This window comes from Cavia porcellus, unplaced genomic scaffold, assembly GCF_034190915.1.
Source record: "Cavia porcellus strain 051 isolate PalLab524CR breed Dunkin Hartley unplaced genomic scaffold, mCavPor4.1 scaffold_9, whole genome shotgun sequence".
Classification (NCBI taxonomy): domain Eukaryota; kingdom Metazoa; phylum Chordata; class Mammalia; order Rodentia; family Caviidae; genus Cavia; species Cavia porcellus.
The window spans coordinates 17,868,467-17,888,573 of NW_026947492.1; the positions used below are offsets into that span (position 1 = coordinate 17,868,467).

The window sequence follows — 20,107 nt, forward strand, 5'->3', positions numbered from 1 at the left end:
TAACTCCAAAGTACCTTTTAACGTGTGGCATGTACACTAGAGTTTTAACCTCTAAACACTTACTGGCAATGTTTACCTGAGAATCCTGCTGAGGAAAATGGTGATAAAGTCAGTGATTTGCAAATTTCTCACAGGAAAAAAAAAAAAAGATTTGTGTGTGAATTCTGCTCCAAATTTCCTCATTGCAGCATTTGGAAAAATTGCTTAGTATCTCTGTACTATATATTCACATTCATAGAACAGTGATGGCTTAAATAACACTGGATTGTTGTTCACTGGATGATTTCATTTTATGAGGGGCTGGGGGATTTATCTCAGCAGCACAAGTGCCTGCCTGGAAAGCGCAAGGTCCTGAGTTCAATCCTTGGGACAACTTCCACACCCCCAAAAAAACATGTGAGAAAGAGTCAAAATAATACGTAAATAGTCCACTATCAACTGCTATGGCTTGTGTCTAGATGCTGCCACAAAGTCTCAGGGAACTTCAGTAGAGAGGAAGAGTTTGATTGCTCTTTTCCCGGTTCTCTGTCCAGAAGAACCGAGTTTTCTTATTGTCACTGTTTACTGATATTCTCCTGTTGCCATTTTCTTCAACTCTAGATCAGGAACACAAAAGGTAAAAAGAAAATATGAGGCTCTCACTGCCATATCTTCTTTTGTTTCTTCAGATTCCTAAGAGATTTGCATTTTATACATTTTAGTGCCTATTCTTCTTTGTTTTATATATAGGTTCCAGGGGTTTTTGTTGTACGTAATAGGAGAAATATTTAATTTACTCTGTATTTTCAGAGGTGAATTTCCTTGCATATTGCTTCTTCTTTCATTTGAAAGAAAAAAATAGAAATAATAAACAACACTTTACAATCAGACTAATAGGAGAGTAATAATAACCAATACATTGCATATTATTATCTTCACAGTTACTCAGAGTACAAGATACAGGCATGAAATGTCCAAACAATATTACTGCAAAGCTTTCTTATCAATGAACTGAGAGAGAGTAGGTGATATTGTTTCTATTTATATCTATTTTTAGTGGGTTACTTTAGAAGGCAGGATATCTTTTGGCAAATGGAATTGCATGTGTATTGCTTTATTTATGCTTACAGCAACTCTGCAATGAGGAGAGTGTCTTTCAGGAGGGAGATGAAGACAAAGAGAATTTAAGCAAATGATTCCAGAGTTGTACAACCCAACATGTGTTAGAATGAATTTATTTAGATTACTCCCTCACCACTTCATTTGACAGTGTCTTCTTCACCAGTCTTACCAATTTTCAAGGTAAGAACAGCTTTGGAATCTGCCCAATCCTGTCTTGTAAAAGATAGTTAGCTTTTAACATTCCTTTAAATGATCTCATTAATGCACTTTTCTCTTCACCCTGATTCCCATGTATACTGACAATGAGTTCCCAAAGACTGAGGGCTATAAGACACGCCAAAGGGAACTGTCAGCTGGGAGTCTTAGTGCTTCTTGAACAGAGTGATCTTTGGTGTTGTGTTTAGTTCTTTGATAAGATCATCAGTTCCGTTAATGTTATATGATAAAGCACCTGTTAAAAAATTTAAAAAATTGTGAGGAAAGAAGAAAAATTTTATTTCTTTAGTCAGTAGGTTAAAAGTTGTAAGTTGTTTTCAATATTATGATTGAAAAAGAGCTTCAGAGCTGAAAGATCCAGTCTTCTGAAATTTGTTTAAGTGTTTTAATGAATTGGTCTCAAGGATGAGTGGGAATTCTGTTTCCTAGCTTGCTGACCCTTTCTAAAAATGACCAAATTTAAAGGGAAATATCAGAAAGTGCAGGCTCAATAACCATGCTTTTTATACAACAGGAAGAATAAGCTTTCCCTAAAGAAACTGCTGTTGTACTCTTAATAAGAAATTCAAGCAGGAGGGGAAAAGATCTGCACTGGGTCCATTCTGGGAGGAAAAGATTCCCCATATCTGTGTCTTTAATATAATTTTTCAATAAACTGCCTTCCTTAGCCTCAGGCCTCACATCAACTCAACACTGTTAACAATATACCAATCAGTGTATTCTTCTTTGCTATGAACTCATAATTAAATCAGAATGCCCAGTAGTTTTAAGAATGATCTTATGAAGCAGAATCAGGTATTTTATTAAATCTCAACACTTGCTTTTACATCTTATATTATTATGTGTTGCTGTGGAATTGCGCATGATAAAATCCTGTGCAGACTGCAGTGTAAAGCACTCATGTGGTTGTTTTTTTGCAGAGTGACCTTAACAAGCCTCTTTGTTATGCTACCTCACTACTTGGAAAAATAAATGATAGAAAAACTGTGGTGATTCAGGCTGGGTTATTTTCTCAAATGAATTCATGAAGCCTGTCATGTCAGGGAAATAATTGACAGAAAACATGGACAATGATAAAATTTTGAACTTTCATGCAAAAATTGGAAATTCTTTTCTTTCACCACTAGCTATGCAGCCTCTCAGTGGTTAAATTTTTCACATGATCTTATTGGCAACATTAACAAATGGGAGCTTTATACATTGTAAATTAAAGGCACAACCATTTTGAAGTTCTGCAAAATTCAAGTGAACCAATATTTTACAAATAATCAATGAATTATTTTTTGATCATCTTGGTGAAAGATCTGCTCAGATAGTAAGACATACCAATGGATTTTTAAAGTGAGAGTAGGAAAGTTTCATGGCTATATTTCAGATCTAATTTGTAGGTAATTTTGTTTTTTGGCATTGGGGATTGAATAAACCATGATGCCTTTGCACTGAACTACATCCTGGACTAGGTATGCTTACATCTATATATATATATATATATATATTATTGTTATTTTTAACAGGTTCTCAGTGAATTACCACAGTGTCCAGGCTGGACTCCAAAATACAGTGTTGTGCCAGAGCCTTCAGGGTGCCTGTTTAAAACTCATGCATTACCACACCCAGCTTGCAACAGTCTTTGGGTCTCTTGTTTTCCATTTAAATATGGAGGCAACTTTTGTGCACATATTTTAATCAAAATAACATATCACAAACAATGAAATACAAATCCAGGTAGAAAATACACTTGGCTTCTATAAAAGCAGAAAATTTAATTGACGCATTTACAAAGCAAACAAAAGCAACTCTTCTCACTAAATTTTTAGCATGCCTTATAAAAATAATTTTTCACAATATATTATTTTATAATAATATATTTATATATTATATATTATTTAACACTCTTTTATTATATTTTATTCTTTGCTTTTTTCCTTATAGTTTGTTGATTTTTGGAAATAGTGTCTTATTTTGCAGTACAGGCTGGCCCCAAACTTGCAGAGATCTTTCTGTCTCAGCCTTCTGAGTCCTAGGATTACAGGTATGCAGGACCATGACTGTCCACTGCTACTTCTAAAATAAATATTTTAAAACTTTTTGTTACAATTTTGGAGAGACAGAAATGTAGCTCAATTAGACCCATAGAAACTAGCTCTTAGAAGTTTCTCATTTATTTCTAAGACATAAAGTGATCCTGAATCTAAAAGAGTGATGCTACTACTTCAGACCATCATTCTCATTCTTTTTTTCTACTCAATAAAAAAAATCATAAATAGAACAAGAAGCTATTTTGGATTTGTCAATGCCATATTTCTAATTACTTGTGCCAGGGAAGGGATCATTCATTCTAGGGCCAAGTGGTATCTGCTTCTGCTGGATGTGAGTCCCTTGAAAATTCTGCCTGGAGGCCTACAAAACTGGGCTTGAACCAAACCAAATACGGGGAGGGTGTTACCATAGATACTTTGACTCATTTTCATTTTCTGGTATGATTTTTCTGGCTTCGTGCTGTGAAATTACTCACTAAGAATCTTAATTCAACAAGAAGTTATTTAGCACCATCAAGTGGATCTGACAGGGTTTCAAATAGGATCACAGTATATTGCAAAGAAAAACGTGCAACAACAAATCTATTCTAGTCACAGGTATGATTCTAAGTGCTGTTCTCCTGATATTAAAAAAATTAATATTCTGTGTTAGAATACTTTCCATTTATCAAAGGATAACAGGGAGGCTTAGAGAAGATGTGTGTCTTGAGCATCATCCTCAGTAACTGTAGAGCTGGGAGGAGCACACAGGTGTATTTAATGTAGATGTCTTGATTCTGAATTGTACCTGAGAAGGATGAATATTAAAAAATGTTTCACAGAGTGAGACTCCCTTGAACAGAGGGGAGGAAAAGATTTTATAAGAGAGAACTCCTGACATTGAGCTGGACATTAAGTAAAATGAGATCTTCAGTTTACAGAGGGATCTTAGATGCGTGCAGGAAGCACATTGTGCTGTCTGCATGGGGAAAGGCCACACCTGTAAGCCTTTTGGAATATTGTGATTTGAGATCAGAAAGGTGCAGAGAGGAATCCAGGGAAAACCCTGAAGGCATGTTGATGGTTTGGGCTAATTGGGAGCTCAAGGTCTGTAACTCTAACTCCAAAGGAATTCCTGGTGATTTCATTGGCAGAAAGTCAGATTTTCTGCCAAATTGGCAGTAGGGTGTTTTTTTTTTTTGTTTGGGGTTCTATTTTGACAAATACTGGACATGACTTCTTAATATGAAGCAGAATCTGGAGACTGTGATCCTCTATAGAAAGGAGCTCCCTGCTAACTGTCAAATCAAGTTCTCAGAGACAAGTCTTCTCTCAGCCCCGTCCTCACTCTCTCCCACCTTCCTTCACATGATGGGCTTTAGTCTACTGAAATGTCCTTGAACGTTTGCAGAAAATTTGGTTTTTAACCAAGTGAGGTCTCCAGCTTCACTGATACTGACAGAATTGAGAAGCAGTAAGTGCTGATCATTCAACTGCATCCTCTCAGGCTGTCTTCTCTACAGTCCTGGAGAGTGCATACTCTTTGGGAAGTTCTGGCAGATTGTGCAGTGAGAGGTAACTGTTTTTCCAACATGCCGGTGTGCACAAATGACTTTCCCATGATGGAAACCTGTCCTGTTTCCCACATGTTGTTGAGCTAACTTGTCATAGTAAAGTTTCTATTATAGCACTCTTAAAAAACCCAAATGAATTATTTAAAAACTAAAAAGCTAGATAAGAAGTTTCATCTGCTAATCTTTGTGGAAGTGTCCTGGTTTGTATCTGGATCACCTCCCCAAAGTCTCAGGCACTCATGGGTGGGGCTTTTTGGACTTGCCTTGGTCCTGGCTGTGTGACACTGGATTGGCCCAGTGATTTGCTTAGCATAGTTCTGAGGGTGGATGATGGATTCACTGAAGAGGGGAGACCCAGTGGGGGCACCGCCCAGTATGCTTGTGGCCTGAATGCAGTGAAAAGGGAAAGAAGAAAGATCATGGTGAGTCATAACAGGGAAAACATCAGCTTCATTTCGGATGGGAGAACAACCCTTGCTTTAACACACGTTATTGGAAGGGCAACTGCCCAGGCCAGAATCCACCTACGAGACGCAGGACCAAAGGTAGCATTTTACATTACCAGCCATGAGAGGATAGAATTGCCACACACAATTGCTCACATCCATCACCCACCCTCTTCCAGAAAGATAAACCACTGTCCCAAACTCAATGCCCAGATTTCAATAATTTTTTTAATTAAATTAACTTCAAGACTCACAAAGTAACATCAAAAACCAAAATGCCGATCAACCACAGAAAGGATGAAAAAATGTGGTATTTTTATACAACAGAATATTATTCAGCTATAAAAAGGAATAATCTTGAGGCTTTTATAGGTAAATGGAGGCAAATTGAGATTACCTTCACAAGTGAAATAAATCAGACACACATTTGTAAATACCATATGGTCCCTCTAGGGTAAAAAATAAATAATAATAAAAAACTGAAAGAGTAATAAGATCAAAAATTATAATATATATTGTAATTATAAAAGGAAAAGAAAGTGTTTGAAACAAAAGAACAACTTGTAGGTATACACATATAATGTTGCCTAATTTTTAAGCCCTGTTGAAAACCTACTAGAGTCTGTGAGTAGTCACTTATGTCACTCTTCTGCTGTCCCTGTTGTTCATATTGTGATGTTTTGTCCTTGTCTCTGCTCTCAAGCAGTGGTCACTCACAGTGGCCTCCCCTACCAGACTATGATGCCCCATGATGGGCACCAGTTATCCATGTACTGGCCCAGGACCACTGGTCTGCAGTTAAGGGAATAATGACAGAGTAAAACACAGACAAGAGGTGTATTTAAGTTACAAGGGAACCATAGTGGTCACACCTAAAAGACAAGCTGAGACCTGGAGGCACAATGCCTTTGCGTCTTATTAGGTGCACTGCTTGATTGGGGGTGTGCTGGTCGCTGCAGAGAGCAGTGGAGGTGACCTGCTGTTTCCGTCAAGGTTCAGAAATTGAGGGACACTGCATTTTTGGGAAAGCACAGAGGAACAGATCACGGTTAACTGGTGCTTATCTACTAATTGGACTACCTAGCTAGACGGAGTTTGCACAAGTCCACTCATCAGCCACCATGTTGTCCTGCTTTGCTGCACCAGAACTCCACACAATGCTAGTGTCAGCTCTGGTGGAGGCCTGAAGATTCATCTGTCCTTAGACCACCCGTGGATCTCACCAGAAGTGAGGTCGGCCTAGGACAGACTCTCAATTTATTTTGGGTCAGTTTGTTAATATTAATTATTGCCTATTATGTACCATCTCAAGTTGGTCTTCACTGGGAGTGTTTGAAATCTACCCAGATTAGGGGAAAAAAAGTGAAGGGGGTGTCTAATTTCTTTGCCTTACATTTAAGGTATGCATTTCTGTCCAGCTTTATTCTGAAATCTTGAGTGCTCCCAATTTCTTGTAGTTAACCATCTTTAATCCTTAGGAGCATAGTACTTACTGGATAGAAATGAAAATAAATTAAATATTAAAATTAGATTAAGAAATTCAATGGCATACACTTGTAGTTTCAGCTATAGAGGAGGCTGAAGCAGGAGGATCACTGGGTCAAAGAGTTTGGTACCAAACTGGACAGCACAGAGAGGCTCTGTATCAAAAATAACAAAGCTCAGAATAAGATCTTTTGTATTTTCTTCTTTCCTCCCTTTCCTTTTCTCTTTCTCCCTCACCTGGCTCCTTCCCTTATCCCACCTCAGAGCTGGAGACAAATGCTGTTATTTGGTGTGCAGTGCTGAGTGCACTTTTAAACTTCTGCTCTCCATGCCTGTCCATAATAATAATCTGTCCAGTTCTGTATGCTAAAAATGTTACATAACATGTTTATATAATGTGTGCATGCCGGGCCTGTGCTTTTACATCTTCTTTCTTCACTAAAAAGCATGTTTTTATAAATATTCATTCATACTAAAACCAGCAGGTCTCCATTAATTTTAAGACCTAGAAGCCAAGGCCTGCATAGGTAGCTGCTGCTGAGGTCATCTGACACTTAGCTGAGTTTCAATTCCCTTCCTTTTCCACGTGCTTCGTCTCCCACTTCTAGTTCATTTGATAGGGGTTTCTTGGCTCTTTTAGATTTTCTGAAGCCCAGGCATCTTTATTAAGACCAGACCATATTGATCTCTCTACCTTACTACAACTGCACACCTGTTAAGTAACTCAGTAACCTGCAGACGCTGGTCCGACCCTTCTCAAGGTGCAGTCACCTGGGAGCCGCCTTAGATTTACTCAGCAGCTGATCACAAGTGGTAGTTGGGATCCCAGTCACCAGGCCAGGTATATGGAATTGCATTTTCTGTTTCTTTTCATTTTCTGGCACTTGGAGTTTGAATTTTCTCATTTTATCTCAATCACATACATTCAAATTTAAAAACACATGAGCTAGAGTTTCTGGGTATTTGTCGCAGATTAGTTCAGTGTGACATAACCTTTCAGGTTGAAATTTCATTTAGTTATGTGTCTGTTTTTATTTTCTGCATCCTTGCTAATATTGCTAATACAGCTTTTTGAGTTAAATTTTCTCTGTCATCGACAAAGTCAAACTCACTGGACCTAAATATTCAGAATGAGAAAAGATGCTGTTGTACAGTTGATGAGAATCATGCTCATTTCACTTGCTTGGTTATAAATGAATTGCGGCAATGGGATCATCATGAGAAGAAAACAAGGAAGAATAGGAGAAGATTTGCAAGGTGAGGACAGCTTGGAGTCCTTGTATGTCTATTCTATATTTTTCCTGTGAATACTGGAAGGATGGAATGTGAAAATGACCTTCATCCTGAGCGTTGGCTTGGGACTTGACATAAATTGCTCTTTCAGTGTGATTCAATATAATGGGACCTTCGGGAGAGCACTTCATGCTCTTGCATCCCCTAAGCAAAATACTCCATATTTCATAGAGAACACAAGTATTGATCACCACAGTCTTCACCATTACCATGACTGAGGAATTTGGTCTTGGGGGACACGTTTCACATTTATCTTCAGGCACTTTTGGTTCCTTAGTAATTTGGGGAAATTTGAAAGTGGAAATTGGAACTAATTTTAGTGGTTGCAGGAATTTTTATTAGCTCAAGTATCAAATCTATAATTTAAGGTTTTTAAAACCATTTTCCTTGGCTTTTTATTTTTCCTGTATCTTCTCTCTTGAAGTTTTCCAGCCCTATTGGTTAAATATCCATGGAAATGATCTTTGAATGATTTTCCATCCTCTGTCCTTTCTCCTGAGCTCCGCTTAGCATTATGTACACATCTTCCTATTGGCTTAGATGCTTATTTGAAACGGAATATATAAATTAAACTAATATTTTTAGTTTTCCTGAGTTTTCTCTGAAGCACACAAGGCAGTAATCTGAGACATTTTATGACCTAATTCTATCTGCTTTCTGATACATTTTCCTGAATCTCCCCTGGATAGAATTTCTGCATATGACTTTCTCAGAACCACTCACCACACCAATATTAATTCACAGAAGTTTCTATTCTTTCCAAAATAAAGAATAAAAAACCTTGTGTGGCTTCCAATATTCTCCCACAGGGGCAGACCTGGACATTTGTGTACTTCTTACATTGCACTAATGCAAGCCTGTCTCTGGGCCGTGTCTATGCTGCTGTCCTTTGATGAGAGACACTAGACATATCCTAGAGGATGCGCAAGTTCCCAGTGATTTTAACGATGGAGAAACTTACACTGTATAGTTATTTTTTCAAAGGAGGTCAGTAATTCTCACACAGCTTGCCCTCAGACTGCATCTGAGAGTATAGCAGTGGCCCCTGCCTGTTTTACTAAGTTCTTTTGTTCCATATTTTTTTACCTAAAAATAGAAGTATTGTCACAGTAAGCTTTCACCAGTGGAATACAGGGAGTTTGTACTTTCTAGTATATGTCATAGAAAAAAAATGAGAAAATGCTCTTCATTCATTCTCCTTTATAACATCATTGAGCACCTGCTCCACATGTTATTTGTTGCTTATTTTATTTAAAAAAGGAGATAAAGATAAAAGAGGACATAAAACAACACAGATCAGAACAGGGAAATTTTAAGCAACATAGTGTTTCACCACAAGACAACCCGACATAACAGTAGTTACCATAGTGACTCTTTCCTTGAAATATTTCAGTATATGTTGATATACTCTAGCATCAAACATAAAAAGACAATGTAAAACCAATCAAGAGAATGGAAGTAACACAGAGTATTTAGAACCCACTAACAGAAAACAAACAATGGTTTCTATATTATCTCCTTGTCTATAAAAAGTTTGTTTATACTTTCACATATAATAAAATCCAGTAAGATAAAACATGACAAAACTGTGGGGGATGAGGTGTCACTTTGTAGGCCCAACCCCCTCTAACCTGCAATTTACAATAGCCGCCCTGGTATGCGAGAAGGAGGTAGAATAGGAATGCCTGTTCTCAGTGAGACCCCTCACCCTCTGGAATCCATACTGTGAGCTGGCTTTGTTTTGCAGAAGTCTTGAGGAAGTGGCTGGCCACCCTTTGTGACACTAACAGCAGACAAATTAACAACATTCTTGAGCTAATGAATTTCTTCCTGGGCTAGAGAAGTTATGAGAACTGGTTGTGATTATTTACTTCACTTAGATAGTTTTAGAATAAACATTGTAGTCTGTCACGTTGTAGCTTGCCACAAAGAATGCCTTTTCACTACTTAATTATCTGGGCTCTGTGAACTGATCGGGTTTACTATATATGAATCCTAAAATAAAGATTGTGCGTGCAGTGCAGTGTAACGCGGTGCAGACAGTAAAAGTGCCGTGTCCTGTCTTCCTTTCCGAGCACTGTACCCCCCGTGTCCCGATCAGGCGTGTGTGCGTGTTTACCTTTCCCGGAGTTCAGAGTGCTCTAAGACACTCACGACAAGTGGCGCCCGAATTCAGGGACTCCGAAGGTCGCTTAGGAAGGTAAGTATAATTTTATTACGGGGAAATGGGACAATCTGCTTCCTCTCCTTTCTTAAAAATTCTTAAACATTTATTATCTATATATGGCATATCGCTCAGGTCAGCTGACTTGGATATGTGTATTGATACAATTAAAGAATATAATCCTTGGTTTCCAGATGAAGGAACTTTGGATGTAGAAGTATGGAGGAAGGCAAGGGTTAGTATAGAAAGGGCTATGCAACAGGAGGAAAAGATTCCTTTACGTTTTTGGGCTATTTGGTCGGTTGTGTACTCTTTATTAAAAGCTATGGAAGATGAACATATTGTAGAAAATCTTCAACTAGAAATTAAGCCAGTTATTCAGGAATTGCCCCTCACAGAGGAGGAGCAGAATGTAGTTCAAAATGACGCTATCGCTTTAAGTAGTGAAAAGGCGTCCAAACTGAAAGTAAAATCCGCTACAGCCGACTCAGCTTTAGCTGCCGCAGCAATATCAAATTATGACAATCGCCCAATTTTACAGGCTATACAGCATTTAACACAAGAGGTGAAACAACTCTCTGTTAAGCAGAAGCCGCCTATAGCTCCCTCTGCACCTCCTCCATCTAACCCTAATTGGAGTAAAGCCAAGCTAGCTTTGGCTGATCTACCAAAATTAGGGGATTCTGATGAGGAAAAGCCTGCCTTTGCTTTCCCTGTAATCAGGCCGCAGCCAATAGATGGAGAGGCAGTTCCCCCTAGATGGGAAGCATTTAATATGGATGATTTAGCAAAATTAAAAAAGGCTGTAACCCTTTATGGCCCTCAGGCTCATTACACTAGAGAATTAATAACATCGGTAGCAGATCAGTATGGTAATCTTGCTCCTTATGATTGGAAAGCCTTGGCCAAAATTCTTTTAAAAGAGCCAGAATATTTACAGTGGCACATGTGGTTTATGGAAGGTTGTGCAGAAAAGACAAGGCAAAATGCTGACGATCGAGATCCTAATATTAGACTCATTTCTTATCCCATGCTCTCTGGTACAGGTTTCTTTGATACTGTTGAGCATCAGGCAGGAGCTCCAAGAGAGATTCATGCTCAATTAAAAAGTATTGCTTTAGAAGCTTGGGATAAAATACGGCCTAAAGGATCAAAATATGGATCTTGGGCTAAAGTTCTGCAAGGAGCCAATGAACCGTATGTTGAGTTCGTTGCAAGACTTCAAAATGTTATAGAAAAAACAGTAGTGGGACAAGACTTACAAGAGCATCTCTTAAAAATGTTAGCTTTTGAAAATGCTAATGATGAATGCAAAAGGGCTTTAATTCCAATAAAAGATACTGGAACGATTGACAGTTTTATAAAACAATGTAAAGATTTAAATTCAGAATCTAGGAGAATGCAACTGTTTGCTAAAATCATGGCAAACACGTGGACTAATTGACAATCTAAAAAGGAACAGTCTTTAAAATGTTTTAATTGGTAATAGCACAAGATAAAATTCAAAAGAAAGAAGTTAGTCATTATTTGGGATATATTCTTACTAGACAAAAGGTGATTCCACAAAAAATGTCTATTAGGAGAGATAAGTTATCCACTTTAAATGATTTTCAAAAAATATTAGGGGATATTAATTGGCTTCGTCCCACACTAGGTATTCCTACCCATGCATTACAACATTTGTTTGCTACTCTACAGGGCTCTTCAGATCCATCCAGCCCTCGTTCTTTAACAACAAAAGCAGAGCAAGAATTACAGTTTGTAGAACAACAAATTAAAGATGCATTTTTAATTAGGATTGATCCTAAATTGCCTCTAACTTTATATATTATTAATACTTTTCAATATCCCTCTGCAGCTTTAGGTCAAAATGCTATGCCAGTAGAATGGGTATTCACTAAAACTAAGCAATCTAAAAATGTTATGCCTTAGATTGACATGGTTGCAGCTTTAATTATGAATGGTAGAGCTCGTTCTATAACTTTGATAGGAGAAGATACAAACAATATAGTTATCCCTTTAACTAAGGAACAATGGGAATATTTGTTGTCAATTACTGAAACCTTACAAATTGCTTTAGCAGATTTCATGGGAACTTTTTCATATCATTTTCCTAAAAGTAAATTATGGGATTTTTTTAGACGTCAACAATTTGTGGTTAATACCTTATTAGCTGTACAGCCAATTCCACAAGCTTTGACTATATTTACAGATGGATCTAAAAATAAAGCTACATATTGGACTCAAAAATCTTACTGGGTACGTCAGACAAATTTTAACTCTGTACAACAAAATAAACTTTTTGCTATATTGCAAGTGTTTTTAGATTTTCATAACCAACCTATTAATATAATAGCCGATTCAGCCTATTCTGTTGGAGTAGTGACAAATATCTATTCAGCTGTGTTATATTCTAATAAGCCTGCCTTATTGTCTTTATTTCAAAATTTACAAATACATGTTCAAAAAAGAAATCATTCTTATTTTATTACTCATTTACGTTCTCATTCTCAGTTACCCGGACCATTAGTATCAGGTAACAATACAGTGGATTCCTTAGTTATGTTCACCACACCCATTGAAGAACATCAATTTAATCATGCGAATGCAGGACATTTGCATCTTAAATATAAGATACCTTTTACAAAAGCTAAACAGATTATAAAAGCCTGCCCTATTTGTAGACCATTACATTTAAGAATTATTCCCGCAGGTGTCAACCCTCGAGGAACTCAACCTAATGAGTTATGGCAAATAGATATTACACATATACCTTCTTTTGGTCGGCTTTCTTATGTACATGTAGTTATTGATATCTATTCTTCATTTCTATGGGCTACTGCTCAACAGGGAGAATCCACTAAAAATGTTATTGTACATTTATTAGAGACTTTTACAGTTATGGGAATTCCTTCTAAAATCAAAACAGATAATGGACCTGCTTATACTAGCAGAACATTTAAACAATTTTGTGATCTCCATAATATTATTCATATTACAGGGATTAAATATAACCCCCAGGGTCAAGCTATTGTTGAAAGAGCACATGGCACTCTTAAGTTGCAAATTAAAAAATTAAAAAGGAGGAGTCAGGAGGATATTCAGATACCAATACTGTTTAAATTGCAAAACAGTCCAAAAACATTACTGCATCAAGCATTGTTTATTTTAAATTTTCTCAATTTACCACAAGGTGAAATATTAACAAGAGCTGAAAGACATTTCGAACAGCAACAACAGCCTTATGTGATTAATGAACCTATTTGGACTAAAACAGCTCCAGAGGCTGAATGGGAGAAGGGCACACTGCTCTATAAGGGGAAAGGTTTTGGTTATATCTCCACAGAAAATGGAATTCAGCAGTGGGTCCCTGGACGATGGATCAGGATCCGCGCCTCCAGACCCTGTTCGCCAGCCCCGGAGACAACTCCCCAAGGAACCGGAACCGTGCCTTCAGAAGCGAGCACGAAACCAGCTAGAGGCTGAAGATGCTGAGCTTGTTCCTATCGCAGCCATGGCCAGATTACAGCTAAGAAAATCCCGTCGCTCACAGCTACCAAATTTAAATCCCCTCCCTACATGGGGACAATTAAAGAAATTGACCATAGAAGGGCAACGGCTTGTCCTTCAAGCAGGAAAGCCTTTAAACCCTGAAAACTTGTTTTTAGCTTTATGTGCCTTGCTCACCGTTGCATCGGGGACTGAGATACCTCCACATTCGTACTGGGCATATATTCCAAATCCCCCTTTATTAGAACCTGTAAAATGGGGAACTAGTGATATTTTACTTTATACCACACCTAGAGAAATTTTGTCAGCACCGTGGGCTGATTTAACCCCCCACAATCAAGATGATGGGACATTATTCAATTTTACTTATTATGGTAATCAAAGGCCTATTTGCATTGGGGAACCGCCTTGCATCCCTCTGGGATGGCAGTATTGGATTCAACATGGAATAAAAGCAGGCAACAAAAGGACAAGGCTTCAAGCCTTGGCTGCTCAAACCTTTAATGTTACCTGGAGAAATTTAACAGCACCTGACACAAATACATTTCCTGTATGCCCTGAATTCACTTATAAAAATATTTCTTATAATCCCATAATTTGGCAACTATGTATGGGAAAATTTGCTAAAAATATTGATGGGTATATTATTTGGGGACCATTTGGAAAATTCGTTAATGGATGTGCTAAATGGAATGAGACAAGATGTAATCTCTCTGTTGTGTATAGTCTTCCAGATCCAAAGAAAATAACTAACGGAGCTCCTATATTTCCTCAGAAGACGTCTCTTTTGTGGTGGGGAGATGGTGGAATCGCTAACCCTGCTGTTGCAGCCGAAGAATACCCTCATCACCTTCAAAATCATATTTGGAAGATTCCAGCCGCTATGCAACCTGTAACCTTGTACAATGTTTCCTATTCAGGGACTAGTCGATCTGTATCTACTACTTATAATTTTACTAGGTTTAAAATGTATAATATTACTGTTTGTGCACCTCTGCCTTATGTCTTTTTAGTGGGAACTTTTAATTTTACACATTTTTCTTGTACTTGTTTAAATTGTCAATTGTTTACATGCTTAAATAGCACACTAAATTTCACCAAGCCTTATACAGTTATGCTGTTACAACAAAAAACTCATATTTGGTTGCCTGTAAATTTAACTCGACCATGGTCTCAAGACCCAGTAATTTCTGTTACTACTAAATTTTTTAAACATCTGTTAAAACATACAAAAAGATTTATTGGAATAGTGGTTGCTGTACTGTTAAGTCTGATAACTGTAGCCTCCCTAGCAGCAGTCTCAAAAATAGCTTTACAAACCTCTTTGCAAAAAAAACATGTTGTAGAATTATGGCATAAAAATTCTCATGAACTTTGGTTAACTCAGTGGCAAATAAATGCCAAACTACGACAACAAATAGACCTCCTTAAACAAACAGTTAAATGGATGGGTAGAAAAATATTGGCTCTTCAGCATCAAGTGTTTTTAAAATGTGATTGGAATTCAACTACTTTCTGTATAACCCAACGACCTTATAATCAAACAGAACATGAATGGGAAGTGATTAGAATGTATCTAAATGGAAACATCTCTGCCCAGGAGAAAATAGAATCTTTACATAATCAAATTGACAAGGATTTTGCAAAGCAAAATGATGATGAATCCCTGGCACAATTCGCGCAATTGCTTGCTCAATCTTTGAAAGGATTAGATTCCAAAGGAATCTGGCAGAGCATAACCCACACTTTAAGTGGCATGGGACTTAGTTTAATTATAGTTCTCATTGCCATAGTTCTTGTGTATTTTTACTACATAAGACAAAATACTATTAATAACCTGATCTTATGGAAATTGTTGTTAAAAAATAAAAAGGAAGGAAGTGTGGGGGATGAGGTGTCACTTTGTAGGCCCAACCCCCTCTAACCTGCAATTTACAATAGCCGCCCTGGTATGCGAGAAGGAGGTAGAATAGGAATGCCTGTTCTCAGTGAGACCCCTCACCCTCTGGAATCCATACTGTGAGCTGGCTTTGTTTTGCAGAAGTCTTGAGGAAGTGGCTGGCCACCCTTTGTGACACTAACAGCAGACAAATTAACAACATTCTTGAGCTAATGAATTTCTTCCTGGGCTAGAGAAGTTATGAGAACTGGTTGTGATTATTTACTTCACTTAGATAGTTTTAGAATAAACATTGTAGTCTGTCACGTTGTAGCTTGCCACAAAGAATGCCTTTTCACTACTTAATTATCTGGGCTCTGTGAACTGATCGGGTTTACTATATATGAATCCTAAAATAAAGATTGTGCGTGCAGTGCAGTGTAACGCGGTGCAGACAGTAAAAGTGCCGTGTCCTGTCTTCCTTTCCGAGCACTGTACCCCCCGTGTCCTGATCAGGCGTGTGTGCGTGTTTACCTTTCCCGGAGTTCAGAGTGCTCTAAGACACTCACGACACAAAACCAGTGGAGACAAAAGAACAAAAGCTTGAAGGGACTTCAAAAAAGCTGATGTTAAATTAGCAATAGCGATTATAATGTCTTGTTTTCTTCAAAATAACTGTTCATACCATCAAAGACAATAAAATCAAACAATCCAGAATAAAAACATTCCAACTAATGAATGACAACATTATAAGGCATCAAAACAATATAATGGGGAATCATGGTTACCACATACTTTTATATATTTTTACCATTTCTTACACTAGAGAATTACTCGGTATTTATACATGTGAATTTGATTTATTTCACTTATGAGTATGATCTCAAGCTGCGTCCATTTATTTATAAATATCTCAATGTGATCATTATTTATAGCTGAGTAGTACTCCATTGTATAAAAACGCCACAATTTTTTATCCTTTCCTCAGTTCATGGACAATTGGATAGTTTCCAAGATTTGACTATTATAAATTGTGCTGCTATAAACATGGGTGCACATATATCACTGTGGTATGATGTTTTCACTTCTTCTGGGAATAGGCTTAGAAGTGCTATAGCTGCGACAAATGGGAATTCCAATCCCAGGTTTTGAGACATCTCCAGACTGACCTCCACAATTGTTGCACCAGTCTATACTCCCACCAGTAGTGCAGGAGAGTTCTTTTTGCCCACAGCCTCTCTAGCATTTTTTATTGGTAGTCTTCTTGATCCTGGCCATTCTTTGAGGAGTGAGATGGAATTTCAGTGTGGTTTTAATTTGCATTTCTCTAATGAGTAATGATGATGAATGTTTTTTCATATATTTATTTGCCATTTGTATTTCTTCATCTGAGAAGTGTATATGCATCTCAGATGCCCATTTTTGGATTGGATCTTTGAATTTTGGGGGTCTGAATTTTTTTAAAATTCTTTGTGTGTTTTAGACAGAAGTCCTTTGTTTGAGAGACAGTTAGTTAAGATTTTTCCCAGCTTGTGTGTTTTCTTTTCACTAAGCTGGAGATTTCCCTGGGACATGCAGAAATTTTTTAATAACCCCTGATCCCAGTTATTGATTCTGGGAAGTAGTTCCCATGAGGTTTGATTCCTGTTCATTAATTCTCTAATTATCATTATGTCTTCAAGGTTTTTACCCAATCTTCCAATAGATTTAGTGTTTCTGTTTTAATATTCAGATCTTTGATCCATTTAGATTTTAATTTAGTACACGGTGATAGGTATGGGTATAGTTTTACTTTTTTGCAGTCATTTATTGCTCTTGCAGATACAGGAAAATTAATGAAGAAAATATACAAACACCTGGTGTCATGGAGCTTACATTCAAATTAAGTGTACATATCCAGAGAGAAGACACAGATCAAACAAACAATTGTTTCATATATAAGCTAGTGATAATTAATAGCAATGGTCCATTATGAATGGAAGACAAGGTTTATTTTCCGTTTGGAGATGTTCTTATTTGGGAGTTAATCACAATATATGTAAAGTGGTATAGCTTTGATTAAACAATGTCATTGTCATTAGTTAGCTGGCCAATACAGCACAGCTAATTTCTTTCAGCTAATCTCTTGAAAAATTTCCAAGAAATGTAAGTCTTCCAATATTTAATCATTAGTTAGCTGGCGAATACAGCACAGGTAATTTCTTTTAGCTGATCCCTTGAGAAAAAAACAGGAAACATAAGGCTTCCAATATTGAATCATTAATTAGCTGGTGAACACAGCACAGGTAATTTCTTTTAGCCGATCTCTTGAGAAAATACCTGGAAATGTAAGTCTTCCAATATAGAATGAGGTTCCTAGGTTTTCTTCACTCATAAAAACCCCTTTGGTCTTGCTAGAAGGTGGCTCTTTTGTGATTGGTACATGCTACTTACCACGCCTTTCACTAGAGAGGATGTTTTGAGCAAATCCATCCCCAGAAATCATGATCAATAACTCATGGCTTCTCAAGCCTGGGGAACTCAGGGCTGTGTTCTGGCTCTCCCAGTCAAAATATGTCCTGAGCAACAGCAATCATGACAAATGAAATACCTTTATTATGCACCATGTAACACTCATTAAAGCCACTTAGCTCTCTGAAAAGAGAGGAGGAGAATGAAGCCTTCCACTGAAGCTGTGGCACCAAAGGGTGAGTGCTCAATTTTATGTCTTCTCATATTCTTCTTGCAGAATTCATCTGCTGTGTTCAGTGAACCTGTGAACTGCCTCAATCTTGTCTGCTGAGATCGTCACTGACTGGGGTGTAAGAAGGACCATGGAGGCAGAGGTGGTCTAGGGCCAACATTGTTCCTGCTTCTTGAAATCCCTCCTTCCAGAATTCGCCTCCTATATTCTACCTAATATTCATCTTTACTCACTCCTTCTGTCTAGTTCTACAGTGCAGAAAACGAGGGCATAGGGAAGGATGGGCTCGAGCTCACCCTCCAATTCCCTGAATCAGCTCTCATAACAATGCATTTGGTTAGGGAGTTTCCTAATTTTAGTGTCACTCTGTGCTTCTTCTCTTGTTTTCACAGAAATGGTGCAGGGAAGAATGGCTTCACACAATGGCTCTTCAGTGACTGAGTTTGTTCTTCTGGGTTTAACACAACAGCCAGAGCTCCAGCTGCCTCTCTTCTTCCTCTTCTTGGGAATCTATGTGGTCTCCATGCTGGGGAACCTGGGCTTGATGGTTCTCATAGGTCTGAATCCTCACCTGCACACTCCCATGTACTACTTTCTCTTCCACCTCTCCTTCATCGATCTCTGCTACTCCTCAGTCATAACTCCGAGAATGCTGATGAGTTTTGTGAATCAAAACATCATCCCTTATGCTGAGTGCATGGCTCAGCTCTTTTTCTTTGCTTTCTTTGCAATAGATGAGTGTTATATTTTGACATCCATGGCCTATGACAGGTATGTGGCCATCTGTATGCCCCTGCTTTACAAGGCCATTGTATCTCATAGGGTCTGCTTCATGATGACAGTGGGTGTGTATGCAATGGGCTTTGTGGGTGCCTTGGCCCACCTAGTGTGTATGCTGAGACTCACTTTCTGTGACAGCAATGTCATCAATCATTACGTGTGTGACATCCCTCCTCTCCTGAGGCTGTCCTGCTCGAGTACCTCCACCAATGAGGCAGTGGTGTTCATTGTGGTGGGTGTCAATGTCATAGGCCCCAGTCTTACCATCTTTATTTCTTATACTTTGATTCTCTCCAATATTATCTGTATCCATTCTAGAAAAGGCAGGTCCAAAGCCTTCCACACCTGCAGCTCTCACATCATCGCTGTTTCTCTTTTCTTTGGAGCATCAGCGTTCATGTACCTTATGCCTTCTCCTGCTGAGGCTCTGGATCAAGATAAAATATCCTCTGTTTTTTATACCGTTATGGGCCCAATGATGAATCCTTTCATCTATAGTTTGAGGAACAAGGATGTCCATATTGCACTGAAAAAGATTTTGAAGAAAAGGACTAGTACATAAATAGAAACCATTTTTGCAATCTTTATCGTATTAATTAGCACTGATGTAATATAAAACTATGGTGAAAATGGCAAGTAAACAAAATATGAAAATTATTTAAAATATAGAAAATTGAAGAGTTACATAAATCATTTCATTAGGCCAAGTAATACAGGTAAGATCATATTTATTGTTTTAAATAGAAGTAATGTGATTGTTTAGTATGTCATTCTCCTGGTTAGTAAGGTTAAGTGCAAATGTGGTACACGATAATAAATCTAGAAATGGTTATTGTGAAACTTAAAAGAATTCATATCTGAAATTACTGTGCCATTGTATTTTCTTGCACTTTAGTTTGGTAATTTAATTTTTACTTGGTAAGTTTCTGTTGAATGTTTAAATAACATTAGTTTTCAG

General features: G+C 37.7%; 2 protein-coding genes across 7 annotated transcripts; both read left to right on the forward strand.

The window, feature by feature from the left end:
- The first annotated feature begins 1,079 nt into the window (after window positions 1-1,079).
- Window positions 1,080-16,149, forward strand: LOC134477632 (endogenous retrovirus group K member 13-1 Env polyprotein-like). 6 transcript variants are annotated; one of them, XM_063255982.1, is made up of 4 exons: window positions 1,080-1,281; window positions 7,908-8,097; window positions 10,153-10,333; window positions 13,644-16,149. In XM_063255982.1, exon 4 carries the CDS (start codon window positions 13,647-13,649, stop codon window positions 15,729-15,731), a length of 2,085 nt encoding a protein of 694 aa, XP_063112052.1. In that variant the 5' UTR covers window positions 1,080-1,281; window positions 7,908-8,097; window positions 10,153-10,333; window positions 13,644-13,646; the 3' UTR covers window positions 15,732-16,149. The 6 variants fall into 6 exon arrangements, with proteins under 6 accessions (XP_063112052.1, XP_063112049.1, XP_063112051.1 ...); XM_063255979.1 differs by having other exon boundaries at window positions 10,209-10,333; window positions 13,623-16,149; XM_063255981.1 differs by having other exon boundaries at window positions 10,209-10,333.
- A 2,614-nt stretch (window positions 16,150-18,763) lies between these two features.
- Window positions 18,764-19,711, forward strand: LOC100728717 (olfactory receptor 8B3-like). Its single transcript, XM_003472582.2, has one exon. The coding sequence runs from the start codon at window positions 18,764-18,766 to the stop codon at window positions 19,709-19,711; it is 948 nt and encodes a 315-aa protein (XP_003472630.2).
- The last annotated feature ends 396 nt before the right edge of the window (window positions 19,712-20,107 follow it).